Source organism: Corvus moneduloides, chromosome 23, assembly GCF_009650955.1.
Source record: "Corvus moneduloides isolate bCorMon1 chromosome 23, bCorMon1.pri, whole genome shotgun sequence".
Lineage (NCBI taxonomy): Eukaryota > Metazoa > Chordata > Aves > Passeriformes > Corvidae > Corvus > Corvus moneduloides.
This window is the reverse complement of record NC_045498.1, coordinates 3,418,855-3,446,768: the sequence shown is the minus strand read 5'-3', so window position 1 is coordinate 3,446,768 and position 27,914 is coordinate 3,418,855. Positions and strand designations below refer to the sequence as shown.

At 51.9% G+C, this 27,914-nt stretch overlaps 1 protein-coding gene across 2 annotated transcripts; it reads right to left on the bottom strand.

The window, feature by feature from the left end:
* Positions 1-101: 101 nt before the first annotated feature.
* EPHA10 (EPH receptor A10) lies at positions 102-27,826 on the bottom strand. Of its 2 annotated transcripts, XM_032132393.1 has the most exons (18): positions 27,703-27,826; positions 26,576-26,640; positions 24,614-25,283; positions 24,143-24,202; positions 17,505-17,660; positions 16,418-16,759; positions 11,836-11,960; positions 9,004-9,166; positions 7,801-7,909; positions 7,654-7,709; positions 6,775-6,900; positions 5,445-5,630; positions 4,696-4,757; positions 4,405-4,608; positions 3,779-3,928; positions 3,386-3,594; positions 3,137-3,301; positions 102-2,786 (listed from the first exon to the last, which is right to left on the bottom strand). In XM_032132393.1, the coding sequence occupies exons 1-18, from the start codon at positions 27,803-27,805 to the stop codon at positions 2,672-2,674; spliced, it is 3,066 nt and encodes a 1,021-aa protein (XP_031988284.1). In that variant the 5' UTR covers positions 27,806-27,826; the 3' UTR covers positions 102-2,671. The 2 variants fall into 2 exon arrangements, with proteins under 2 accessions (XP_031988284.1, XP_031988285.1); XM_032132394.1 differs by lacking the exon at positions 24,143-24,202.
* Positions 27,827-27,914: the final 88 nt, after the last annotated feature.

Genomic DNA, 27,914 nt, shown 5'->3' with positions numbered 1-27,914 from the left:
ATGCTACTACAACTGTCCATTACACTCCACATGGCACCCTTGATAAGGCAGCATTTCCCCCTGAAATGACCCACATAGACAAACCAGGGCAGGATTACTGGTTGGTTTTACTCAGATATTTACTTATCTCTTTATTGCCAGCTTCAACTGTAGTTCAATAAATACAAAATTAACAAAAATGTCAATAAATTTTATTAGCATTTATAATAACTATTATTATTATAATTATTAAATATTCCAAACCAACTGATTCCCTGGAGATGTTTGACTATAGTTCAAACATGAGATGCACACAGAGTCCCTTATAATATTACATTTGTCTCAAGCTTATAAAAATATATATTGACTCCTCAAGTGTGTATTTACAGTACTTAACATGTGGCTAATGAATATAAAAGCATCTGGAGATGAACCAATTTGATTCCCACTTGATTTCTTGTGAGGGGAGTGTTGCAGATGCTGCTCCAACAGGACTGGGGCTCTCCTGGCCCTTGGAGGAGGCAAAAGCCTCATGACATTTCAGAGGCTGGATGGGAAGAGACCAGGGTCATTTTGAGGCATTTCCCTTGCAGATCCAAAACAGCATTGCTGATTAATTTAATTATACTACTTCCCCAAGGAGAGAAGCTGAGAGGATGCAAGTTAATTTTAATATCGTAAGAACAATCTATAGCTTAATCTACAAAGTTTGTTATCTCATATTGGTGAGGAGATCAATTAAAAGTGTTTATTGTTGCAAAAAGCTGGGCTAGAAGGCTGCTTCCATGGGGGGCTTTCCTTTCCTTTCTTGAAAGAGAGACCAGGAAAGCTGATGACTCCCATTTCTGCTGAGTTGGAGACCATCCCAGAGCTCAGCTCCTGTGGGACCCCTCCACACAGCCACAGCTACTTCACACAGGAGCAACAGCCCCTGGCCAGCTACCAGCCACCACAGCCCAGGGAAACAGCCATGACCATAGATAACTGTGTTAAGGTTTATCCCTTTTCAGCTGGGCAACATCCAGAGGGACAGAGGAGCAGATTCCAGTGGCCACAAGTGGCACCCAGAGCCAACGCCTTGTCACATTCCTTATTTTGGAGACAGGGTCTGTTCTGGGGGACTCAAGGGAACATGTTGCTGCCTGCTCATGGCCAGGTCTGTTTTCCAAACTGAGGCACATTGTCATCTCATCACCAAGCCTTAGATGTCTCCAGACCTCCTTGAGAGCAGATGAACCAGCCTGGAGCCAGCTCCTCTAGTAGCAACTTCCCAGCATGGCTCCTGCATCCCAACAGACAGTACGATCAGGGAGAGGGGAGAGAAGATCCAGAATCAAGCTAGTTCAACCCCCTGCCTAGAGACCTGTAATATACTTTCTCTAGAGATAAAATGTAAACACAGAGAGTACACAAACTGCACTTGATCCTTGGGATCAGGCATTTCACTAAATGCAGGGCTCGGTTCACTGCTATTCCTCTTCAGGGTGGGAAACAGCGGGATGGCAAGTGACCAACCTGCCTGGACATGGGCCAAACTTAGAGAATTTATTTCTGCTAAAAATACTAACCAAGAGACACTGGGGAGGGAGCATAGCTTGAACTGCAGAGGGGGCAGGAAGGAGAGATCTCGTTTTCCCCAGCGAGCAACAAACTCCCCAGAGCATATGCAGCACTCACCTGGGCAGAGTGGTCACCATGCCAGCCCAAGGAGGCCCTTCACTCAATCCTCATTCAGATCCTAATCCTCTTGGAGCAGACTAACAGGAGGGTCTGACTGGAGCAGAGTTCCAACCAGATTCTGAGCATCTCCCACAGCCTTCATCCCCTATGTAAATCTTTGCCTTTCAGCTTTAATAACTCACTTGAGATACTTACAGATCATAATAAAAGCCTTACAAAACTCCACACAGAGCTGCAAAGACCCACTTAATTAACTAACTTCCAGGAAAGTTGTATTATTAAGATGCTATTTATGTCTTCTCAGGGATCAGGCTGCAGCTATGGGAGCTGCTGGCATGCCAGGCAGGCAGCACCATGCTCACAAAACAAAGTGCGGGTGTGCCCTGGGTTGCATGGATGCAGCACCATTTCCTCCACACTTTACTGGAGAATATTTAGTTTTGTTCACCAACTGAGGTGTCAACACTTGGCAAAGTAATTCACGGTGCAGAAGGGATGCGACTGGAAAGAGTTTCCTTCAGCACAGATGGGGAAAGTCACCTTCCAGGAGTTGGGCATTGGGTGAGATCTGCTCTCTAAATATAAAAGCAATAAAAACTCCTTGTGGGGTTGCTGTGATCTGTCAGGTTGCATAAAAGTACCCAAGGATTCACCAGCAGAATGCTAGATACAGAAATGTTGGCTCTGGATTAAGACAGTGCAAAAAGGTCCATCTCACCCTGTGAACTCAACTACCACATGAAATGGCATCAATACAGTTTGACTCATCTTACAAAACAGTGCTGGGGAGAGCCATGTCCACCCAGGCACGCTGCACCATCCCAGGAATCCTGGGCTGCCCCGGCACAGGGGACAGAAGCCCTGCTTTCTTGCCACGTGTTTGGCAGCACCCAGCTATTCCCACAGCCCATCTGAGACCACCAGGCTTCAGAGATGGGGCTGGTTGGGGCCAGCGGGCCGCTCCTCACCGGGAGTGCTGGGCCGGTGCTCTGCACCTTTGCAGGACATTGCTTCACACCTGCACGCCTCGGCCATGCATCTGGATGACCTGGGCCCGGAGGGTCTGGATCCCACTCAGGATGGTCTTCTGGTGTTCTGCCAGCGTGATCCCCAGGCTGAGGATGTCTCTGCAAAATGAGCCCCACATCAGCCAGGACAAACCAGCTCTAACCACCACATGCCCCAACACTGACTGATTCCAGGCCAGACAGCACATGTTCCAGACATGCACAAGTAAGAAATCCCCAACCTTTTGTCCCAGCCGAAGCAATACTGACGCTGACCAGGCACTGCGGGCTAACAGGAGCCTGTAGCACACCATGCGTGGGACAGCTCTGACCCCGCCGCCCTGTGCTGCAGCACAACAGCTTATCAGTAAATCACACTGGATTTGGCTCTGCTGTCTGGCAGGGGCAGGGAACATTGCTCTCACTGCACCCACAACACAAGGCTACAGCCAGAAGAACAGGTCACTTACTGGGCCGTCATCCTGGCCACCGACTCCAGGTAGCAGTAGCCTGCAGCAGTGAAGTTGTCCTTGTACCTGCCCATTTCTATTGCTTCCAGCCACTCACCCACAGAGCTAAAAGATGGGAAGGCTGAGAAGGTTCTCTCGGAGAGGGGGATGGACATGCCATGGGACCTGCCAACAGAGAGGGTGGTGAAGAGGGAGTGGGGCATGGCACAGCAGAGGGGGGATGGGCAGGTGTGGCAAGAGGGTGGTCACCTGGGGCACATGGAGCTGGGACATGTGGAGCTGGGGCACTTCGGGGGCTCCAGGCTCTGCACCAACTTGCTCAGGACATTGTGGATTTGCGAGAACTTGGGCCGCTGGCTGCGGTCCTTCTGCCAGCAGTTGAGCATCAGTTGGTGGAGGAGTGGCTGGCAGTTTGCCGGGGCAGGCAGGCGGAACCCATCCTCCACAGCCTTCATCACCTGCAGGACGTGAGGCGCTGGGGTCAGGTGCTGCGATGCAAATCGAAGGCAAACCCTGGGGCGAACCCCTGGGGCAAGCCTCCCTCCTCACATCCCACCCAGGAGCAGTAACAGCTCCTCCACACATCACGGAGCCACCACACTCCATCAGCAATCATCCACCACGCAGCTGCAGGGGACTCACATCCTGGTGGGACATGTCCCAGTAGGGTCTCTCGCCATAGGACATGACCTCCCACATGACGATTCCGAAGCTCCACACGTCACTGGCAGGACTGAAGTGGTGATACTGGATGGCCTCAGGGGCTGACCACAGCACCAGGCTCTTCCCACCCTGGACAGGCAGAAGGGCAGGAATGATGTACTTGCCCAGTGGGATGTGGCCAATGCTGGCAATTCCCGGGCAGCCATTCACCATTCATCATGCCCTGCCTGGCATCACAGGGTGGACACTGAGCAAACCCATGTGCCACGAGCACATTTATGTCACTGCAACTGTATGCTACATGGAAGTGTGAGTCCTGAAATATTAATGGGAGAGGAGAATGTCCCCAGGAAGAGCTGATGGCATTTTGTACATTCATATTTAATGAAAACACCTCACAATTGTACAAACACAAGTCCCTCTGCAGCAGCGTTGTGGCCGGAGCAGGCATGGTGCCAGGCCACTGCTGTGCAGTTCCCTGGCCAAACATACTGGATTTCTACCTGAGAAAGAAGTTCAAGTATGCAGAGTCCCTGTTCATACTTGAAGAAGGAAATGGGAGCCTAGGAAAAGTGTTGACAACAGAATGTGGAAATGCAGCTCACCATGGTGGAGAAGATGGTTTCCATCTTGTCTTCCTTTGGACGTCTGAAGCCAGTGATCTTGCATGCCAGGCTGGTGCTCACAAGGACCTTGTGGGCAGCAAGGCTTTTATGTACGTAGCCCATCTCTGCCAGGTACGCCATGCCAGAGGCTATGCCCTGCAGCATGCAGATGAGCTGGGTGACTGTGAACTGCCCCTCATGTTTCTGTGAAAGCGGAGGAGAAAAAGCCAAAGGTCAGCAATGGGAACATGGCCAAGAGAGCCCAAGCTGGGCAGACACCCCAGTACTCACTCTGAGAAAGGAGTCCAGCAGGCCGTTCCCCATGTACTCCATCACTATCATCATGGTGCTCCCTGCAAAGACAGACCAGCAACACCGCATGAGGGCTGCCATCACTCAGGCAGTTCAGACACCACAGGGGTTAGAAATCCAGGTGCCAAGCCCTGCACTGCCTGGCTTTTGGGGGAGATAAGGACATTATCTCAGCCAGGTTATAATGAGCACTGGGTCCAAGGCTTCCCTGTCATTCCCAGCTAGGAATGGATTCCAGTATCAGAAGTTCCTTTCATCAGGACTCTGAAGCACATTACAAAGGACAGCACAGCCCAGTGAAAGCAAAAGCAACCAGCTCAGCCAGAATACTTCCTTTCCTAATAAAAAGCCTAGTTAGAATCAGCTCACGTGCTCTGGTTTCTTTGGATTTATGTGAATATCCATTTAACTATCACATCTATAGCCTGGTTCCACACACGCTCATGGGAGAGAGCTGGAGCAGTCAGTCTCATCTGTTTTACCTGTAGAATCTCACTTCAATTTACTTTTATTAAGAGCATACATGTTTGGCTGCTAAGCCGGTCCCACTACCTGCATTTATTAATCTAGCTGGAAGCTTTTTATTAATCACCAGAATGCAAACCCAGCTGATACACGTGGGAATAGCTGGTCTCCAGGTAGCCAACTGCACCGCTAGCACCAGGTCACCTCTCCAATGCAGCAGTTTAAGCCCATTCCTGCACAGGAGCCTCCCGGGACCCGCGTACCTCTGGTGATGACCCCCTCCAGGCGGATGACATTGGAGTGGTCAAACTGGCCCATGGTGCAGGCCTCAGCCAGAAAGGAGCGCTGCTGCTTCTCCGAGCAGCCTGCCCGCAGCGTCTGGATGGCCACCGGCAGCTCGCGCTTGCTGGGCAGCTTCAGGCACCCCCGGCAGATCTCCCCAAATTCTCCTGAGCAGCAGAGAAACGGGTTAAACAGATCCATGGCAGGACAGCTGCCACTCACACCACGCCATCCTGAGCACCTGCCCTGGATCGTGCCATTCCTCTGCATGGCCACTGACCCTCGGCCATCTCCAGAGCCTCTCAGCTGTTCTCTCCACCCTCTGCTTCAGTGCATAATCATGTTTTATCCCATGAGAGGAGGAGGAACCCCCCGCCACTGAGCTCATGCTCTGGGCCTGCCTAGTTCTGCCTCCTGGCTTGGCAGTGCAGGGTCTACTTCCCACAGAGCTGGACACAGCAGGGCTGGAGGGTTCCTGCAGGAAGAACATCCCACTGCACAGCCATGCACTCCACAACAGGAGCTACGGAATTCCCAACATAAAAAAACTATTGGCTTTACAGCATGAAGTGTGTAGCTATGAACAGCTTTATTGATTTGAAAATCAGGTTCTTGTTATGTCAGCAGTGAGACAAACACAATCCCAAATTCCTTAGATTTAAATGTCTTCCTTACTAGTTTCTTTCTTGATTTTTCAAACACCAGTTTGCTCATGAAAGGTACACAGGACTCTTCTGAGCTGCTCCACACTGCAGTTCAGAGGCAACCTTGTCCCCTCCTCTGTGTCCTCTCCCCTTCAACACTGTCCTTCAGCTGCAGGCAAAGCCCTTCCCTCCTCCCTTCCTCCACCTCTGCTGCTGCTACAGCTGAATTTATCTTTAGGAAAAGAAATGACAAAGAATGATCATGTTTCTCACGTTCTGGCACACAGTAGCCATTAAGGCTCTAGAGTCCAGTCAGGGGATTTTAATTTGCTTTTAAGTTTTAGGCAGTGAAGTTGATGAAAATCGATAAATCATTAGGTTCACATATTTATAAATAGTTTTCATGCTGCTGTCAAACTGCCCAGATGCAGGTAATTGCGGATGCTTTCTGGTCCGTGTGGCATTTGCTTGGCTGTGTTCAGTGCCTCAGGAAAATACCAGGAATGTGGAACAAAGCTTCTGGACAAAATCCTCACCAGCCCCACTCCCATCCTCCACTGCAGGCAGGTACCCCCAAGACTGGAGCAATGTCATGGCACTGCCATTTGCTGGGAGCAAAAGGGGACCAGCACAGCCCATGGCACGGTCACCACCCTGTGGAACTTGCCTGTCCTGATAATCCTCTCTATTTTGATGCTGGCATTATCCAGCTCCTTGGCAAAGAGGTGCACAGCCTGCATGGGGTCTTCACAGGTGTCGGGGTCGATGTATGTCCTCCTGGTTGGTATTTTAACTGCAGGAAAGGCAAAAAGGGCAGATGAGAGGGGCTCATCAGAGCTTCCACCCACCCATCCTGGGAAACACTATCCCAGCTTATCCATCTCCTGGTCTGTGGGCATGACCAATGTGCCACCTTTCAATAAGCAAAGCAAAAGACTCAGTTCTAAGGTTTCTAAGAATTTTTTTTAGGATTAAGTGAATCCAACTGCTCTGCTCCACTACCACAACCCCTGGGTAAAGGAGAGCAGCCCCTTCGCTCCTTCACCCTCCAAAGCCAGGTGAAATGGTCAAGGCAGGGCCTTCTACTTCCGAGGTGCTTTGGGGAACAGAAGAGCATGTGTGCACTCCATGGGCATATGCCAGGAATCAAATAAACTCATCAATCCCGACATCTGGATTCCCTCTGACAACTGTTGTCTGTAAAATTATTGCTGCTCAATAATCCAGAGTAGCCCCAGAAAACAAAGCTCTTTGCTCATGTTCATGAGAAACTGACGGAATAATTTATACACCCCATGGAAAGCTGCAAGCATCCCCATTTCCTTTGGCACGCAGTGACCCACACACAGGAAGGACAGACATTGGCACATGAAGCTGTCAAGACCATGGTCCTTGGAGAGCCTTGCTGTGCTGGCCCCTGCTCTGGGATAACACAGGATGACAACACTTCAAAAGTGAGAACTCAGGGCTGCTTTGATGGGTTATTAACAATGATAAATACAGGGATCCCCACAGTCACACCAGTCACGATGGCTGGGCCACTTACAGTGGAAGTACAGTTCCTCGTCCCCATCCTGGCTGGCTTTGCTGTACCCACACTGCCTGCAAAGAGAATGAAGATGCACACCAGCACCTGGGCAGCAGCCCCTTACCCCAGCTCAAACCCTCCTGGACCGTGCCTGGCCCTGCTCACCTCCTCCAGACCATCACACCAATCACCATGGACACCAGCACTGTCAGCCCCGCAATGGCCACCACTGCGATGATGAGGACAGGCTTCTGCTCACTGGAGGCCACTGTCACTGCCGGGAGGGAAGCAGAGCCAGTCATCAGCGTGCTCTGGGGCAGGTTCAAAGAGAGGAGCTGCCTTGGTCACTGCTCCCATGGCCAGCCTGTGCCCTCCAGAAGGCCTGTGGGAGTAGCCACCCAGCTGCTTTTCACCATCCTCACAACAATTCACGTTCTGGTTCAGCTTTAAGAGCCCAAGCTGGTGGTATCAGCCCAACATGCTGGGCAGTGCTGCAGGCACAGACGGAGCAACCCAGCACTGCTGCACCAGCTCCTGGTTTTGTTAATCAGAGCTGAGGAAGATTCCTGTTTATCAGAGGAACATATCAAAATTTATGGCTTACAAATAGTTTTCTTTCATCACATTAATCCCTTTTCCTCCTGCTTTTGCAAACAGGGGTATTGGATAGCTACATTCTCTATAAAATCTTTATTGGCTTCAATTCATTCTGAAATGTCTTCTGTGTGGCAAATGAAGGCAATTTAAAGCCCTGTTAAACACAATCTGTGGGAGCTGTTCTGAGCCAGCCAGCTCAGCCTCACACTTCCAGCCAGCATGGGGGATTGTGCTGAAGCCCAACATCCCTCGAGCCCTCTTCTAGTGAAATAAGAAGCTTTTGGACCACAGTTACGAATGGGAATTTAAAAGAAGTCTCAGCAGATAACACTGATGCTGGCTGCCCTGAGCCAGCCAAGCAGTAGACAAGCCAAGTGCCTCCAGAGCCAGGACAGCAGCGGGAGGCAGGGAGCAGTCAAGAGCTAAGCATGTTTTTGGGCAATCTCAGCCGAACAGCAGAGATTGTCCCAGCCTCCTCATGAGAAAGAAGCCAGAGAGTAGCTGCCCTCATTGACTCTTCACTGGGAAGAGCCAGGACAGGCTCCCCCAGGACAGGAAGGGCAGCAGGACCAACCTCATCAAAATCTAGTGGGAAAATGCAAGGGAAAGTAAGCTCCTGGACAGTAGTGGCCCTTAGACCTGGAGAAGCAGAACCAGAGGAACAGATGCTGCTTCACGAAACCAGGAGCAGCTGGGGCACAAGCTGCAAGCACAGTGTCCCCAGGGCCCAGCTCAGAGCCCTGACAGGGACATGAGCCCTGCTGCACTTACACTCTGCCAGTGTCTCCACTTCAATGCCAGGGTTGTAGTTCCCGTAGTCTGGAGACGAAGATGTTCGTATTTGGAAAATATAGAGGGTACCAGGCTTCAGGTTATTGACCGTCACGGCCGTTGATGTGGTTTTCACAGTTGAGTAACTCTGATCTCTCTGATCCTGTGAAATAATGAGATACCTGAGATGGAGCTGGACTGACAGCTGTGCCATGGAGGCGGCACGGCACAGCCGTATCCTCAGCTTTGGGCCCCATCAGGACAGCTTGTCCAAAGAGCCAGCCTCTAAAAGAAACAATACATTCACTGGATGTCTCATGAACAGAAATTACATGAGAAGGTCACAGGAAATGGCAGATGGAGCTGGATCATGCTATGAAGACATGAAGGCAGAAGATGGGGTGATGGGGAGCAGCTGTGCCACCCTGCACAGCAACTTCTGCCTGTGCCAGGCTCAGCTGTGGCATCAGCCAGCCCTTTCCTGCTCCCCTGCTGCAGCCACTCGAGTACTGGAGCAAATCTGTGTGGATTGGCAAATGGCAGTGGAGCCCCAAGGAGCATCCCAGCCCCACACTCCGGCACAGGCAGTGTCCCAGCCCCACAGTCCGGCACGGGCAGTGCCCCAGCCCCACAGTCCGGCACGGGCAGTGTCCTGGCCCCACAGTATGGCACGGGCAGTGTCCCGGCCCCACAGTCCGGCACGGGCAGTGTCCCAGCCCCACAGTCTGGCATGGACAGTGTCCCAGCCCCACAGTCCGGCACGGGCAGTGTCCTGGCCCCACAGTCTGGCATGGACGGTGTCCTGGCCCCACAGTCCGGCACGGGCAGTGTCCTGGCCCCACAGTATGGCACGGGCAGTGTCCCGGCCCCACAGTATGGCGTGGGCAGTGTCCTGGCCCCACAGTCCGGCACGGGCAGTGTCCTGGCCCCACAGTCTGGCACGGGCAGTGTCCTGGCCCCACAGTCTGGCATGGACAGTGTCCCAGCCCCACAGTATGGCATGGGCAGTGTCCTGGCCCCACAGTATGGCATGGGCAGTGTCCTGGCCCCACAGTCTGGCACGGGCAGTGTCCTGGCCCCACAGTCTGGCATGGACAGTGTCCCAGCCCCACAGTCTGGCACAGACAGTGTCCCGGCCCCACAGTATGGCATGGGCAGTGTCCTGGTCCCACAGTCCGGCACGGGCAGTGTCCTGGCCCCACAGTATGGCATGGGCAGTGTCCCGGCCCCACAGTCCGGCACGGGCAGTGTCCTGGCCCCACAGTATGGCATGGGCAGTGTCCCGGCCCCACAGTCCGGCACGGGCAGTGTCCTGGCCCCACAGTATGGCACGGGCAGTGTCCCAGCCCCACAGTCCGGCACGGGCAGTGTCCCGGCCCCACAGTATGGCATGGGCAGTGTCCCAGCCCCACAGTATGGCATGGGCAGTGTCCTGGTCCCACAGTCTGGCATGGACAGTGTCCCAGCCCCACAGTATGGCATGGGCAGTGTCCTGGCCCCACAGTATGGCATGGGCAGTGTCCCGGCCCCACAGTCCGGCACGGGCAGTGTCCTGGCCCCACAGTATGGCATGGGCAGTGTCCCGGCCCCACAGTCCGGCACGGGCAGTGTCTTGGTCCCACAGTCCGGCACGGGCAGTGTCCCGGCCCCACAGTCCGGCATGGGCAGTGTCCTGGCCCCACAGTATGGCATGGGCAGTGTCCCGGCCCCACAGTCCGGCACGGGCAGTGTCCTGGCCCCACAGTATGGCATGGGCAGTGTCCCGGCCCCACAGTCCGGCACGGGCAGTGTCCTGGTCCCACAGTCTGGCACGGGTAATGTCCTGGCCCCACAGTATGGCATGGGCAGTGTCCTGGCCCCACAGTCTGGCATGGGCAGTGTCCTGGCCCCACAGTATGGCACAGGCATGGGCAGCAGCCACTCACTGCACTGCTCACATCACTACCGAATGTGTTTCCATTCTATACATTTTCCTCATTGAATCTTCACTGTAAAAACAAAAGCTTTAAAAGCAAAGATGAAGAACTAAGTTGATATTCATGTCAGCATCAAAAGCCTCATTTCAGTGAATAACTGTGAAACTGAATTTAAATTCTCTATCCAAGGAGGAAGGTTCCTCATTTCATACCCCAAGTATCATGTTGCTGCAGCCCATTTGCACAGAAATTACTCCAGCATTTGCCCTCCTCCACAGATCCCTCCTCTCAAATCTATCAGATGCTGAAAATCACATTAATATGAATCAGCTTCTCGGTAGCTTGTTTCTAAATACAGAATGCTGACATGTCACCTGCACAGTGTGCCTGACATGCCGTCAGCTCCATAATGAGCCTGAGCACACGCAGATAAGGTAATTTGCAGAACTGTGTCATAAACTGCATTTATTTTGATTTAGAGCCTTGTCCCTGATCTGCCCACTGGTAATTCTCCTAAAATTCCCAACCTACTGCACCTGTCATACAGCAGCAATTTTTAAAATCAAGAAACTGTCATAAAAACATTTGCTGGGTCTCCTCCCATGTAGAAGGGCCACTCATAGCTCCCCATAGTCACAGGTTTGTGGCTCTCAGTCCTAAGCCAATGCAGACCACAAGGTCCAACACTCTCCTAGAGAGCAGGCTGGGAATACAAAGACCATCTCCTCAAGGATGTAGGAATCCACTGTGGTATCTCAGTCCCTGTCTAGCGGAAGTCACACAGTGGATGGGTGACTGGGATCAGACACACACAGCACCTGGCACTGTGCTCCTGAGCACAGACCTGGCCGGCAAGGGAAGGACACGGAGTCAAGCCAGGGCACAAGCAGAGCCCATGCCAGTGCCCAGAGCCTACCTTCTCAAAGTACTTGACCTCGTACTCGGTGCCATTGGGAGTCAGGAGGCCTGGCTCCTGCCACGACAAGGAGACGCTCTTCTGCTCCACTTTATCCATGCGGATGTCAGTGACAGGAGTTGGCACTGAAAATGCAGAGAGGAAATGGGCAGTGACTGAGGTGCTGCTTCAGTAAAACTTTTAACTTAAACAGCTGCAGAGTGTGTGGCTTCTGCAGACGCCAGTCCCCTCTCTCTGAATCAGGGCTGGAATAACTCCAAGCTGGTGACCGTCCAATGGGAGAAGATAGTGGTAGAACACAACAGCTCTGTAATCCATGGGCAGCCTGGAACACTCCAATGGAAAACTGGCAAAAATCCTAATGGCACCCTCTGCCCTTAGTGCTGCTGAGGGGTCTGAGAATGGACTTATGTCCTGGGCTCTGAACCCCTGTTGAGGATGTCTGGGAAAGGCAAAACACAATCTTTGATCAGGAGGGCTGGTGGGACATACCAGAACCTCCTGAACCACCTCACACTGGATCTACCCCATGCCACTGGACTGCTGGGAGTAACCGCCCTGCTCTGAGAGCAGTTTGTGCTTCATGAGCTGGCTGTGTATTTCTGGTCAGCACAAACTCTCTCCCTGACATGAGTGCATCCATTTAGTTCATCCACTGCAAGATGCACTTGCCAATATTCCCATTTTAACCAGGTTTGTCTCCAAACCAGTCTCCAGTCTGTGCAGGCAGCAGCTCACAGCCCTCAGGCACAGCAAAAGCTGCATGGGGACATTGACTGTTTCCGGCTTGTCCCACTTCCCATCAAATCAGGACATTCGCTGGACCCATCTCTGTCCCACCAAGACTCCTGTGGAGAGGAACAAGTCCCTAGAAAGTAAACTTAAGTATCTGTGAAATTTTGTATTTATTACTTAGCTCATTAATCTCTGCTGAAATAAAAAGCTCTCATGATGTTTTATTCATGGTGATTTGCTCCTTGATTCTCAGTCCCTTCGGCTTCTGAAGAGAGCATGAGAGGAGCCAAAGGGGCTCCTGTGCAGCTAGCTCCCAGTGCCCACACACGGTTCCCTCTGCTGTGACCCACCCCATGGTGTGGGACAGAGTCAAACGTTATCCCCCAGTGAATTCACTGGCCCCAGAGACGGCCTTTAAGGGGACATCAAAGTTTCACCCTATAAGGAACAGGAGTAAGCTCAATCCTGGCATGAAGCATGGCAGGAAGGTCAGTAGCACTCTGTCTGTGTGGTGGGAAAGGGCCAGTGCTGGCAGTACCTGCCTGAGGTGAAGGTTCCCCCAATACTTGCCTTGGGTCCTGCTCCTGTAAGATAAGCTAAGTGCTCCTTACTGTGTTATATGATTCCCATCAATAAAATATCACACAGCTGCCCTCCTGTATCTCTGAATCCAGGAAATGGACTGTAGAGACCTGAACGCATGGTCCTGACTGTTAACAAAGTCATCAAGAAAAATCCTTCTCGCTCAGGGATGTGCTTTAGAGCAGAGCCCATGGTACATGACAGAAAAGCAGGTGCCAGCCTCACATGTTGAAAAAGCATTAAAGAAAATCACACAAGTTATAAATCATTTCACACTGTGAAAAAAATGTGTTTCCCATCAATATTTTAAGCTCTCCTAACATTGCCTCTATTCGAAAATGCAAACATTAAATTATTCACCACTCTGCCTGATTTTATAAACTCCATTCCCCTGTATGTGTGTTTTCTCCTCTTGATTAACCAGCGTAGCAGCAGAACAGGCATAAAACTAGATGTGGCACTGTGTCCCTCCCCAGAATGATTTGCTGCATCCAACACCTGCACTCGGCAAGGGACACCAAATGCCCCTGCACCCTGCCCCACTTGTGCCAGATAGAGCCACCTCTCTCCTCCCTCACCAGTTACTAACATCCCAACACAGAACATGCCCTGGGCACCATCCCAGGCAGCTCCTGCCTAAGAGATCTCCATTCCAAAGCAGAGAAGCCGCCTCACCAGTCAGCAGGCAGTCATTTCAGGGCAAAGACCCCAGGAGCTCAGACACTTGCCCCAGAGCCAGCTCATCCTGCGGCCCCACTGTCCCATGGTCACTGCATCAGCCCTGGGCACACACAGGCAAATCTACTTTGGAAGACCAAATCCAGCTCAAACCCCTTCTCTGGCATCAGGAAGGAGGATGCATTCTGGCACTGGTTGCATTATTAATCAGCAGCAGATTTAAAAGCTCTTTAAGGCAGGAGCCTTGTATTCCTGCCGGGAATACAAATGACATGGGCCTGGAGTGCACATTTACATGGCTAATGCAGCTCCGCTCCTGCAGGTGAACAGCTTCCCTCACTCCTCAAACACTTTTATTTAGTCCCATGCTGGGGACAGATTAGAAAAAACACAGTATTAATTTTGCCACCTGCAGACTAAATTGCATCTCTTCTTTTCCCTGCAAATACAAGGAACGATGGACAATTCCTTCCAGTGACTGCTGGAGGGGAAGGACAGCATGGAGCTGCACTCGGAGCTGGATTAGAAGAGCTGGATCTGACAGCTAAATAGGGTCTTGTTTCTTGTTTCATTTTTCCTCTGAACCTGCATAGCAGCAGACAGAGCTCCCCTGCTGCTGCAAACAACTTCCGAGACCACAGCATGACAGCCACAATGGAAGTCACCACTGCTTGGGCATCCCTGGAGTCTTCTTCCTCCTGACCTCTGGCCATATCCAGCACTTCTGTGGTGGGCTCTAGTGACAAGGGGCTGCAGAGTCAGGACTCCAAGAGACAATGTGCTCTGAGGAGCACCTCCCCACACACTGTCCCTGCCAGCTGTGGCTCCGCGTCCTGCCCACACAGGGTCCCCTTCTTGCAGTGGGGTCTTACAAATTCAGCTGTGCAGCCACCCCTCCAGGAAACTACATTCTCCCCACCTTCTCCCCTTCTTTGCTGATAGGCATGGGTTAACCATCACTGTCGCTTCTTGCTGACGGTGCAAAGGCAAGAGGAACCAGGGCACCGGGTGCCTGCGGACAGGGCAGCCCTGGCCTGGCACTGCAGGGGAGGGAACACTTTCAGCAATAAAAAACTGCCAGGGTTCCAAGAAACTTCTGAGCCTCAGCTGCTTGGGTAATTCCGAGCCACCATCTGCATCCAGAGACTTGACAGCTCAACAAGAGACATTGATTTTGAACAGATTACAGGATTAATTATCCACATTCTTTATGTGCATTTCTGTTCCCTCGGGAGTACACAGTATCGAGTAAAGGGCTGAGATTTCCCCCTTCCCCAGGGGAAAAGCTGCTCTTAGCAGCCAAGGCATGAACTAGCATCACCGACTCGCTGCTTCACTCCCAAAGAGAATGGGGCACTCCCACACCTGCCCTCTTGTGCCCAGCTCAGACCTGGGGGCCCAGGCAAGGTGAGAGCTCCAGAGCACTGGCCCCTCTGTCTGCACCAGACTGGAAGAATGGCTTTTTATTCGACCTCTCTAAGCTCAAACCACCCCAGCCTGTCCTCTGTCCCCCTGGCCTGAGCTCAGGAGGCAGAAGATCTTCCCAGAGCTAAATCCATCCTTGAACAGCAAAGATCCTAATGAGGAATGACACCTCCGCTGAGGAGCCGTCTGCAGCACAGCATCCCCCAATGGAGCCACAGGGATTATGGTATGAGGGAAGAGAAAGCAACAACATGCACAAAAACATTTGATCAAGTGGTGGGAAAATTATTTATAACAAGATCAAAGTTTAATCTCTTCAGATGAAATTGTTGGCCAATTCCTGCCAAGAGGTACATGAGGATCATCTGTCTCCATTACCTGTGGCTTGGAAAAGGGTTTTCATGCAAATTAATAACGTAACCGCAGAGGAACAGACAAGGACACAACAAGCCAGAGCCGACTGTCCTTCAGCATAGTCAACTGAGGAGGGACAGACCCCTCTGGTCAGGGACCTGTCCACAGGCATGGGCACTTGCTTCCCCTTGCCTGAGGGAACAGAAATGCCAAACTGGAAATGGAAGGGGACAATTACAGTAAAAAATAGTGTCACAGACTAGCGCAGAATAGAGAAAGGAAATCAATTTTTTTGTTTCTGAAGGATAGCCAACATTTGAATTATCTGTTTTAAGAAGGGTTTTTTATGAATGGCCTGAAAATGTTGCTTCATCAAAGGTATTTTTTTGTGATTTGTAAATTCAAACTGCAGCCAGATTACAGAGCAGACTTGTCCCTTCACAGCCCAGGCTGTCACCACGCTTACTCCTTGCCTCCCAGTGGCACCAACTGGAACCCTCTGAGAGTGCCATGGGCCAGTCTTCATCTGCCCCTCTGTCACGTCTAAGCATCATGTCTGCGCCACCAGGACAAACCGAGCAGAAACGGGGCACTGCCATGGCACAGGCATGTGGAGCCCCAGGACAGTGACCACACCACCCCCAGACTCCATGTCCTCCCAGCAGCAAAGCCACCAACCTGGCTCCAGAGCAGACCCCGACACCCCAGAGCTGACGTGCCAGAGCAAGACAGCAAAAGCAACTGCCCCCTTGGTGCAATGGGGGCAAAGCACCAAGCCCTGTCCACGTGTGCCACACCGCAGCCGTACCTGCACGGCTGGTGGAGACGTTGACCTCGGCATACTGCTGGCCTGACAGTGGGCTCATGGCTGAGACGCCGTTGAGGGCCGCCACGCGGATGGTGTAGTTGACGTGAGGCAGCAGGTTCACCAGGGTGACGGTGCGGTCCACCAGCCCCGTCTGCTGAGGCACGAAGCCCACGCTGCTGCCGCACTGCTCACAGCGGCCCCGCAGCACCGCCGGGCACCGGCCACACCACAGGCTGTAGGTCAGGTCGCTGCGGCCACCTGCGTCGGCAGGGGCACTCCACTCCAGCACCAGTGACGACTGCCGCAGGCTGTAGACCAGGTTCCTTGGGGCAGAGGGTGGACCTGGAAGCAAAAGTCTGTGCACAGGTGTTGGGACAAACCTAAAGGTCCTCTGGGAGCAGCAGCAAAGGCACTGGGGGTAGAGCACAAGAACACAGTCCTGCACAGCCACATTGAGGGGTGGCATGAGGGTACATGGAGGCATTGGTGCATGCAACGCAGAGGGACATGGGACAGCGGATCCCAGCCGTAGGGATGTGTGTGCACCACAAGCCACAGCTCACACTGTGCATGAGAAGCACCTGGCTGGACCCAGCATTTTCCTGAGCACGACTGGTGCCCAGGAGCCTGCTGCCGGTCAGACACTGCCTGGCCATGCTCAGCAGAGATGGAGGGTTCCTCCTGCCTGTGCTGGCAGCTGGACAGCATCCATCACCAGAGCAGCTGGAGTCCAGTCCAATTAACTAGAGGCCATTTAATTAAAACCTGTGAACTACAGTGACTAAATGAGTGTGCCCCAGTTTTACCAGGGAGTCTGCAAGCCTGACTGCGCGTCTGCCTCATCAGCCTGCAGCCTCAGCCTGCAAGCTCTGGGTTGTAGGGACAGCCCCTCCATCCCCTCCCCACTGCAGCTTCACCCCAGCGCAGACGGGACCCCCAGCAACACGCTCCCACAGGTGAGCACACAGTGCAGGCAGTGGGAGCCTGAGACAGCCCTGGGCACCACCCAGCTCTGTGCTGCAGGACAGACAAAGTGCCTGGACACTGTTCCCTCGCCACAAAGAGCCGCTGTTCCAGCAAGACATACGTGTGCAGGAGGCAGATGGTGGGTCTGAAGGAGACCTGGAGTAATTCTTCTGGCACAAACAGAACGTGGAGGCTTCTTCATGTGTGAAGCTGTGCTCAGGGCATGGAGAGCAGAGAGGGAGACGGAGGGAGAGCTTGTAAAACCCTGGAAGGCAAGCTGAAAGAGAGAGAGGGTGTTAAGGGGAGAGCAGCACAGGATGAATGGGGGGGACATGTCTGGTGACTGCATTTCCCTGTTTCCTGGGAACTCCTTTGCTGCCACTGGCCAGCAGACACCACCCTCTAAGCTGTTTTCCCTGAGCACCTACATGATCCCGGCACCAAGAGAGATGTCCCTTAGCTTTACCCAGAAGAGACATTTGGGTGCTGTCGCTCTGCACTGACTTTCATAGTAAATGTCATTCCCTATCTAGGGTGCTAGATAAACCAGGAAAAAATAGCAAATGTTAAAATTGCTCCTGAAACTTCCAGTTCCCTCTTTACATTTGAGAAAACAAATAAAAACTAGTAGTATATTCATAGAACGGAGACAGAGTTTGCTTTTTCCTTTAGTTAGGCAGCACTGACCACAATACGGGGCAGAAATATCACTGCATCAGACAGGACAGGAAAATCAATCCTCTTTACAAACATGATGGGATCCAAGCACTAAGCCCAGAACCCCCATCCCTCAGATGTGCCTGTCACACAAATCTGACATCTCATCATAGGAAACGGAACATTTCCAATTAGAAGTGTCTTTCAGACTATTCCTCCCTGTTTTCTAACAGCCAGATGTAAGTTTACAGAAGTGTCTGTCATTATTAATAGCACAAAATACCCCAATTTGCGTGTCCCAGAAGCAGGCACCACAACCCCATGTGAGTGTGTCCCATGAGGAGCCGTGGGCTTTACTTGCTAATTTTTTTCTTGGCTGTCCAAAACTTACCCTTGAGAAGAACACATGTGATGTATCATATGTGTGTCACTGTTTCTTTTTTCAGACAAACTCCCACCCTCTTCTGCCTCATCCTACGAGTTTTTCTTGGTCTCCAGCTGGTTTAGGTTTCCCTGCCATTTCACAGCGCTTATTTCTACAGTGGGTATGTGACAGCTCTTGGGAGATTAGGTCATCAATTTATAGAATGAAATTCTCTTTTTTGTACACTGCTTTCTATCCTGTTCCTGGTCCTCTGGTACTATCACAACTAAATTAGTAAACAATAAAATTCAATAATTCGTTGTCCCAGTCGGATGGGTCAGATGGATCAACTGCCTCTCTCCAGCTCCACCACTGCTGACCACAGAAGCTCCTCAAGCATGCCTGATCCATGTCACTGACAGAGAGAGCACATTCCCTCCTCAATGTAACACTGTCTGCACGCTGTCAAACCAGCAGCAGAACAAGCTACACTGACTTGTGCTGCAGGTTGGCTGATTACCCAGCATGAAGTAACCATGGGAAAGGCTTCTCTTACCACCTCATCTGACACGGCTCCTCAGAAAGGAGTGGGTGTCTCAGCTGAGAGAGAGCAACATCCTCTCTCATTCCCAGCCTGTGCCATAGGGAAAGCAGGGGCAGTTGAGGATGCAGACCTAGAAAATGCATGGTTTCCTACTCCAGTGGCATGGGACAGCTTTCATTTTCCCTTCCCAGTGAAGTCCTACCAGCACCAGTGTCATGTGTGCCAGTGTGAATCAATAACAGCCGCAGCCTCACTCAAAACCCTTATACAGGCATTTATAATTAATACTACAACGCTGTTGTCTTCCAAAATCGATTCCTTTCCAGTTTTGGTCATGGAATTGTATTTGACAAAGTTCATCTGCTTTAATGTGTGTTAATTTTCTCTGTTGAAGCAGACATTCATAAAAATGCTCTTTAGGAAAGCCACAGCTGGGGAAACACACAGCTGGCACTGGGGGTGCCACAGCAAGAAGCAGGACAGCACCATGGGTTGAGGCACCCCAGCAGCCTGACAGTCCCTCCCAGCAAAGGACAGACTGGGAGCACTGGGCCCCTCAAGCCCTTAGACATGCATCCAGCCCTCCCTGAGCAACACTCAAACCAGCAATCTCATCACCATCATCCAAGCTGTTACCAGTGCATCTTTCCCAGGAGCTCTTGCTCCTTCTGACCCCCCACTGGACTTCGCCGGCACAGCCATACCCCATCTATCTTAATCCCATTATCAAGCCAAGAAAGTCACTGTTTATGATGTTCCAAACATTTCATCAGTGCTTCCAAGGCAAAGTGCCTCAGGCCAGCGCAGTGGGAAAGAAGGGGGCAGCAGCCCCACGGAGAGACAGACGCTGCCAGCAGTGCCCATGGACAAGGATGCACTGCCCAAACCAGACAGGGCACCTTGTGTAAATCATCGATGGAATAGAGTTTCAGTGGTGTACTGAGGTGGCCAAAGAGCCTTGTCAACAAATGTCCTTGGGTAGCAGAGAGGCTCCTGCCCCCTCCACACTGAGGTTGCGATCTCGCCTTGCCTTACCGCACCAGCTCTAATCAATACTGCAGGCAGAGAGAAGGGACAGCAATCGTGTCCAGTCTCCGTGACAGTGTGAAAGGGACAAAGTCAGCATGAGGAGGGATCAGTGCAAGCACTGAATAGGGCTGTGGCTCCTCTCACCTTGGTTCCATGTCTGCCAGGATGGGAACTCTGGGCTGCACCACTTGAGAGAATTCAAAAGCACCTTGCCTTCCACACAGTTTGGAGTGTTTTAATAACTGGTTTTTAACAAGCAGCCTATGATCCAACACATTCCCAGCAATTCCGACACCTCTAGACAATGCTACTCTGTCATTTCTGTCCTTGTTAAATAATTTGAAGAGTACTAAAACAAAAACCTGTGTCTAAGGGCAAGATCTTTGTGCATCCCCAACAATGAGCTCTTAACAGCTGAAATTAAATTTAGTGATTTAGTCCAGAAGAAAGACAGTCATGAAATATCTAACAGAGTGCATTTGATTAATCCAGCCAGGACTGACAGAACCTCATTGCTATTTATGCCAGAATGTTCCTCAAGGACACACTGAAGCAGGCACATCCGCTGAGCCAACTGCAATTTACTGTTGTCTCTCTCAGTTCCCTAATGGATCCACCAAACAGTTCCCGGTGAAGGACTGGCTGACTGGCCTCTCCAGGGCACCCCGTGCCTGCCGAGCACTTCAGTTCACACAAACCCCCTTAGCTGTGGGCAAGACACGTCCTCTCCGCATTTCAACAGCCTATCCAACACGTTCATCCAGCAGCCAGATATCCATGACCTTAACCTCACAGGAATTCTCCAAACAACTTGTGATCTTGTAATTGTCAGAGTAGTTTGCTCTGAAATTAAATGTCATGGAGCGATTTGTGTCTGAATCTGTCACAACTTCCATAGCCATAATTATTTCAGACACACTATGAACCAGCAATGTAACATGCAATCCCAAATGATAAATACCTCCAAGCCTGGTCATTACTCCAGAGAGACTGAAAAGAGAGCTCATTTTACATGGGTGCTCTATGTGCACAGCTGATGGGAAGCAGCACCCACCATCCAGCACTATGGCCGATCGCACCTCACAACCCCCCTGCAATGTCCCCAGCTCCAGCCCTACCAAGGGTCAATTCCACACAGCAGTGCTGGCCCCATGAGTGCAGGGCCTGACTGTGGGATGCCTGTGGCTGCATCTGTGATGAAAGTAAAACCTGGTGCTTTGTGCAACTTACAGAGTCCCAGGAGGAAAAATAAACGTATGCATAATCCTCCAGCATCAGTCAGCACATAAAACACACTCCGGGAGCACTTACAGGTTTGCAAGCTAATGTATAAAAGATTAAACAAATCAAAAGCTCCAAGTGCTGTACATTTGGATCCATCTTTTTTGTATTTAAACAGAAAAGCAGACCTCGGGCTTCAGGAAGTATCTTTGCAGTAAATGACAAAATACTGTAATTTATTATTTTAAATTTCTCTAACTTTCAATTGAACTATTTCTTTTCCACTCAAGGAGACTGCAGTGACCCAATGATGTGGTGGGACATACCCAATGGACAGAAGAGCATCTTACTCACCCCACATCCCACCCCCACCTTAAACCTTTGCTTTTTCCCAAAGAGAGATACAAAAAAATCTTCCTTGTGTCTTGTCCATAGCAGGTTGAATTCAACATGCTGCTCAAAAATCCATCCAGTAATGCAGAAAAGGAGGGGGAATTTCTGTTATTCCCCATTTCAAACAGCAACCGTGGACACCAGCAGCTGCTCCCCATGCTGCCACAAGGCTGTCACTGAAGCCACCTCCTGTGCGAGGTTTTCCTCCCCAGAAAAGCAGCAACACTTGTCTCTTTAAAAGGTCATTTAAAAATCCTGACAAAGCACTAGAAACTATTTCAACTCTAAAACTGTTTTCAGACAAAGGACATGGCCACTAATTAGACCATCACTGACCAGACCGAGCAGGGCTCCAGGTGCTGGTGAGGGAGAGCAGAGCATGGGACACAGCAGCAGTGCAGAGCTGGCTCTTGCCACTGCTGTCAGAAGTGGAGGAAAATGAATTGAGGAGGAAACTTCATCAGAGCACAAATTTACGTTTCTGTCAAAGAAGAGTGGCTGGCAGCTATTTTTGGTAACTGGTCTCCATCATATTAGTTCAATGTCTGGTTTAAGTTGTCTCATTTGCAGCAAATCTGGAGGGTAAATATTAACCTTGAGCTTTGTTGAAATTCTCCTTGCAGATATTACTAGGGATTGGATAGAAAAGATGAAGCAGGAGACAACTTTGAAGGAAAATGTCAGGCAGATCCCCCTTACCATGGCTTCATTTACACAAAAGCTATTGCTACACATCACAAAACAAATGGCACAAAGGGGCTATAGCTCACGCCTGACAAAATTAATGGTAAAAAGACATCAAAGGTGAGAAGCCAAGTGAAAACAAAACAGGGAGGGGCAAGGGATCATCCACAGAGCACAGGACTGCCCACTTGCCGGCCGTGCATCTTCTGGGAATGGGTTTTATGGTCAGAGTAAGCACAGAGCAGCATCTGGCTACAGAGATACATCAGACAAGACAAGCAGTCTGAGTGCATTTTCAGTGACAAACTCTTCTGTTCTTTGTGAGTGGATGTTAAACAGAACTAAAGTTGTGCAGTCCCACCCCAGAGATGGCTGCACTCCACCAAACACTAAAGCGATTCATCAGAAACATGCAAAGTTATCAGGAGTGCTGGGGTGCCTCTGGAGCAGTGGTGCAAGACAGGAGGATGGACATGGAAAGACTTAGCTTTCCTGCAGCCAGAATTAGCAGAGTCATAAGTCCTGTTGGCCTTTTTCATCTCTCCTAATTTCAGAGGACACAAACCTTCTCTTGGCACAGGATGCTTTCAGTAGCTAAATCAGGGTTACAGGGACAACAGCTCTGCAACGAAGTTTAAACACCTTTGCCAGTTCATCTCCTGCATCCTCCAGCTGTGCTGCAGCTGTCACCAGTGCCACAGTCCTGCTGCCACCACCACCCGCAAGCACGACCCTGGCCCCCATGCCACCCCACAGGCACCAGCAGCAGAGCCCCCACCACCCCAAGTCCACCACCTAGACCTCTCAGGCCCACAAGAGCTGCAACAGAGACTGTGGCCAAGAAGTTTCATGGGCCAGCAGGATCCCACAGATTCACACCCACTGAGCCCTCCAAAGCCACCACCACAGGATCATAGTGGTGGAGCCAGGTGTGTTGTGCCATCACCTGGCTGGTTTAGCATCCCCAAACTCCTAAAGTATCCACCTGCCTCCAGCTCAAGGGCTTTTGTCCTCACTGAAGAATTTCCACAGCCCTGGCTGCTTTCATCAGAAATCTTTTAAAGCTATTCACTTAGCACTATGCTAATGCAGGGCTGCAAACAAACCCAAAACTTTCAACCCTTAAAAACTATTTTCTGATATTTGACCAGACATCAGACGCTGCTCCACAGAGAATGACTAATGACCGGCTTTCTGTGAGAGGGGAGAAAAACTTAATTATGTCCATTAAATTACTTCAAATATTTTTCCTCAGAGAATATGAACTATTTAAACTCAGCACAGAGAAACCTGAAACATTAGCAAAAGCCTTCTGGGACTCACTATGTAAATCTCTACTCCAAACAGATGTGGAAAGCATGGCAAGCTGCCATGCAGCCACTGAAGCAATCAACAGCACTGAGATTTCAATTTGATAGCTTTAATAAGGTCTTCTTAAGGAGAAGCCACTGCCCAGAGCACCTGGAAGGGCATCCCACCACCTGGAGGAAGGCAGCACCATCAGCACAGTGTAAAACTGAAAAGCCTGGAGGGCAGATCCAATTCCGTGGGAAAAGCTCACTCGTCCTACTGCACCACTTGCCTCCAGTGTGGGGGAAATCTACCTGCCTGGGAGTTATTTAGCTGTTTTCCTGTCAATCTGTTTTTGAGGTGAAAAGGGAGAGAACCAAGGCATCATCTGGACACCAGGCATGGGTAGCAAAGGGTCTTTTCAGATGTGTTTTACTGAAGAATGCATCCCCTTTCCCAGGTCTTGGCTGGCAAGAAGGTGCCCAGGGGTGGCATTAGCCCAGCAACTCTTTCCATTCGGAGGGTCACACACTCTGAGGAAGAGCATGACAGCCAGCATCCCACATCTGGGTCTCACCTGCCTTTGAAAGCGAGATAGAAGTGGTCCCAGCCCCAGGTTCATTAGTGGGATGGATACCTGTTAAGGCAGAGGGTACATCCGTTTTTGCAGCTGTCCTTAAATATAACCTTGTGAGCTGTAAAGCCACCGAATTATTAAACTGTGTCCAAAGCATATCAACAGGGATATTAATGTTCTAGAGTAATTTTAACATTACAGATAAAGCTGTGGGAAATGCCTGCCAGCATCCAGAGCTCTGACATGTCTGCCCAACAAGCACCACGCTGCAGAGCAGCCCCATGCCCTCCAACTGCCACCCTCCAAACAAAGGTCTGGTGGTTCACTGGGGAGCTGCCATCACCTAAAGAAACATATTGCTGACAAAAGACAATTCCATTTGTCCAAACTGTGCTCAGGCACCAGAGAGCTCCGGCAGCAGCACGGACTGACACAGACAAAAACTGCCAGGACACCAATGGCCACTTTTACCTCTGCATCCCCCGTCCTTCTCCTCAAATCCAGGGCCGCACATGCATTTCCCTATGGGGACCAGCCACTCGCCCTCTGCGCTGCAATGCATCCGGGGGGGATTATCCACGTCCACTTCAGCATGAGCAACACAAGTGCCCTTAACTTCCACCAATGTCACAAAGGCCGTCTCCGCCACTGTGTCTGGGAACATGGCCAAGTTCTGCACAGTGGTGAGACACTTCTTGTAATAGACCCGCACGGAGACCAGCGCCACACAGGCGCCTACGTCCTGAAAGACCAGGTGGAAGCCTCTCTTGCTCAGGTGCCCAATCTCCCTCAGCTCAGTGTTCAGCTTCATCTTGCGCTCGCCCAGGTCCCCCTGGGTGAAGCTCTCATCAGCAGCAATGGTGTCGATCTTGGTGTGCTTGCTCTCACGGACACTCTGGCCCAAGTCAGAGTCAGATTCAACATAGTACAAGTTGAAAGTCTCCTTGCAAGTGCTCGTCACACCAGGGATGCTGTTGCAGTCCCTCAGGGTGAACTTCAGCTCAATGAAGATCCTCTGACCGTCACGCCTGGCGATCCAGCCTGTCTGCAGCCAGTTGTTCTGGTTCGGCTCCATGACGTTGCAGACCTGGTATGTGCGTATTGGCTTGTAGGTTTCATCCACGCCACTGATCTCTTCCCACTGGGGAGAGAACACAAAGGGCTGTAACAGCTCAGGAGCTGCCCCAGCAGAGACACACCAACCAGTATAAATGTCACTACCACAAGCCTCCCCACCACAGGGCATTATGTCGTAGGCACCGGAGTCCTCAGACCACCAAACCACCAGCTGCAGTAACCCTGCTCCTGGACCACCTAACACCTGAGCTCTCTGCAGAGGTGCAAACATGAAGATGCAACCAGAAAGGCAGCACTGGCAGCAGATCTTGGAAAACAAAGCCTGACTCTGGACACATCATCCACTCAGGAGCCAGAGCCTTCGTCTCCCACATACTCCTCAGATTTTCTATCCCCGGGAAGATGCATCCACACAGTGTTACCACACAGTGTAATGCTGGATGGGGTTCGGCCACCCAGAGAAATCCAAGATGTCTAAGGAGATGTGACACCAGTCACACCATTGCACAAGGACATCAAATGCCTTCACGAACAGCAGCAGCAGCTTCTCTGCCAGGAGAAGTTTTAGCTGCAACAGGACAAATCCTCTGACTGCAAGTGAAACAGCGTTTCCCCAAAGCTATCAGCAGAGATTCTGATCAGTGAAATGATGATTCAACCCTCACAGCCTGAATGACGACCTGGCAATTTCCCAAAGCAATTCTTTCTGGGGGTAAATTTATGCAAAATAGTCAAAACATACTGAAAACAGGGTTTCTTCTGCAAACAAACAGCTGTGCCACACAGATGACTCTAGGACCTATCTCTCTTCCCCCTGAATGCTTTGTTTCCATTCAGGAAAATGAACCCAAAGCTGAAAGGAGCACAACTCCAAGCTTTCTGAAGGCAGCTTTAGACCAACACCAGCAGCAAAGCCAGGGGCTGATCAAACAGTGCTACATGACGCAGCTCCCAATGACTTCCCCAGCCACAGCCCTCGGATTTTAAGGGCTTGACTGACCCTTGGTGCTCATGCTGGTGTGCAAACCACAACACAAAGCCTTAACTACCCAGTGTTTATTTGCTTGTTTTAGTAGTGTAAAATCATTTTGAGGAGGGACTCCACACCAGTCACAGTGCTCACATAGCCAATGCCTCACTTCCCGCTCTGCTCCCAGCGGCTCCCGGCACTGATCATGCCAAGCTACTCACCAACCTTGAATGAGGAGGTCCTGTGGCTGCCAGCCCCCACCCCAGTTCCGTGGTAAGCAAAGCACTCATACCGCAGGACTTCAAATGCTGCTGAGCACCAAGAGGCTGACAGACCCTTTCACCCTTTCCAGTGGTGCAGAGGGACAGTCCCACCTCCATGCTTACCCCGTTCGATGGGTGTGAGGTCCATCCCAGCTCCACCTGCGATTCCTTTGAGTCCAGCAGGACAACTGCAGGGAAGATAGCATGTTAGGAAAACCACTGACACAGCAAATGCTAGTAAAACCCACACAGTCCCTGCATTGGGAAGCTTAGTGCCACGCTGTGCCAGCTGCCAGGGCGTGGGAGCAGCTCCCACCCTGGCTCCACCAGCCATGGCATCACCGTGTGAGCACCATGCACCACGAAGCTCTCACTGCACACCCAGAACAACCTCGCAGGTACCTGATCAGTGCCCTAACGACTGTGCCATCCCAGGGACGATCCCTCTGACACCACAGGCAACACTGCCACTGTACCATGCCCATAGCGTCCGGATACTGGAAATGAAAGGTACCAGCAGCTGCTTCGAAAGAGGGATTTCCCTGGCAAACGACGCCCTTTTTCCACAAAACAGCCAATTCTATCTTTGACAGGAAGAGCTATTTCCCTCAGTTCACAGCTTCACGATCCTTCCACAACCAGCAAACAGCCACAGCTCCCGACCGGCAGGTTGAGCCTCCTCTCGGGCTCAAACACCGGTAACAAGGGGCGCGGCGGCGCATCCCCGGCGGGCACATCCCTGACGACCGTTCCGCTCGGAGCGCTCCGGGATGCTCCGAGACCAGTCGGATCCGTCCGTGGCAGCGCATACTCCACGAACACGGACCCCACGGCTCGAACCGTCTCCCTGTCGTGGTACCGGCAGCGCGCTGCCTAGTGCCTCCGGTGATCGCGGGGACCGGGACACCCCGGGCTGACCCGGTCACTCCACAAGGACCCGTCCCTCCTCTCCCGCTCCTCCGGCAGGGCGCGCCCTGGAGAGCGGCACATCCGCCTCACAACCCGTCCGGCCAGCCCCGCAGCGACCCGCCGAGCCGGCCGCTCCCGGTACCGCAACGCGCAGCCCGACCCGCCGCGGGCAACCAACGTCGGGACCGATGCGGCGACACCGCGCGCCGAGGCAGCCGGGCACGGGGGACACGGCGGTGCCGGAGCACCGGGGACACGGCGCGGCTGGGGGCGCGGGGGCGCCGAAGAACCGGGAGCTGCCGGAGCACCGGGAGCAGTCGCCGCCGCCCCACCCGGCTCACCCTGCTCGGCGGCAGCGCGGGGCAGCAGAGGCAGCAGCACCGGCAGCAGCGGCGGCAGCAGCAGCAGCAGCAGCAGCAGCAGCGGCGGCTGCGCCGTCTCCATGGCGCCCCGACTCCGCGCCCCGCGCCGCCGCCGCGCTCTGGCTCCGCGCCCCGCCCCCGCCACGGCGCGCCAACCGCTACCGCCGGGGCGTGGCCTCGGCCCGCGCAGC

Bases quoted from the DNA above. Each gene is read 5' to 3' on its own strand.
- EPHA10 (XM_032132393.1), bottom strand. From the start codon at position 27,805: ATGGAGACGGCGCAGCCGCCGCTGCTGCTGCTGCTGCTGCTGCTGCTG. The intron at 26,641-27,702 runs GTGAGCCGGGTG...TCTTCCCTGCAG, and splicing joins CCGCGCTGCCGCCGAGCAGG to TTGTCCTGCTGGACTCAAAG. The intron at 4,758-5,444 runs GTACGCGGGTCC...CTGTCTTTGCAG, and splicing joins GGAGGGGGTCATCACCAGAG to GGAGCACCATGATGATAGTG.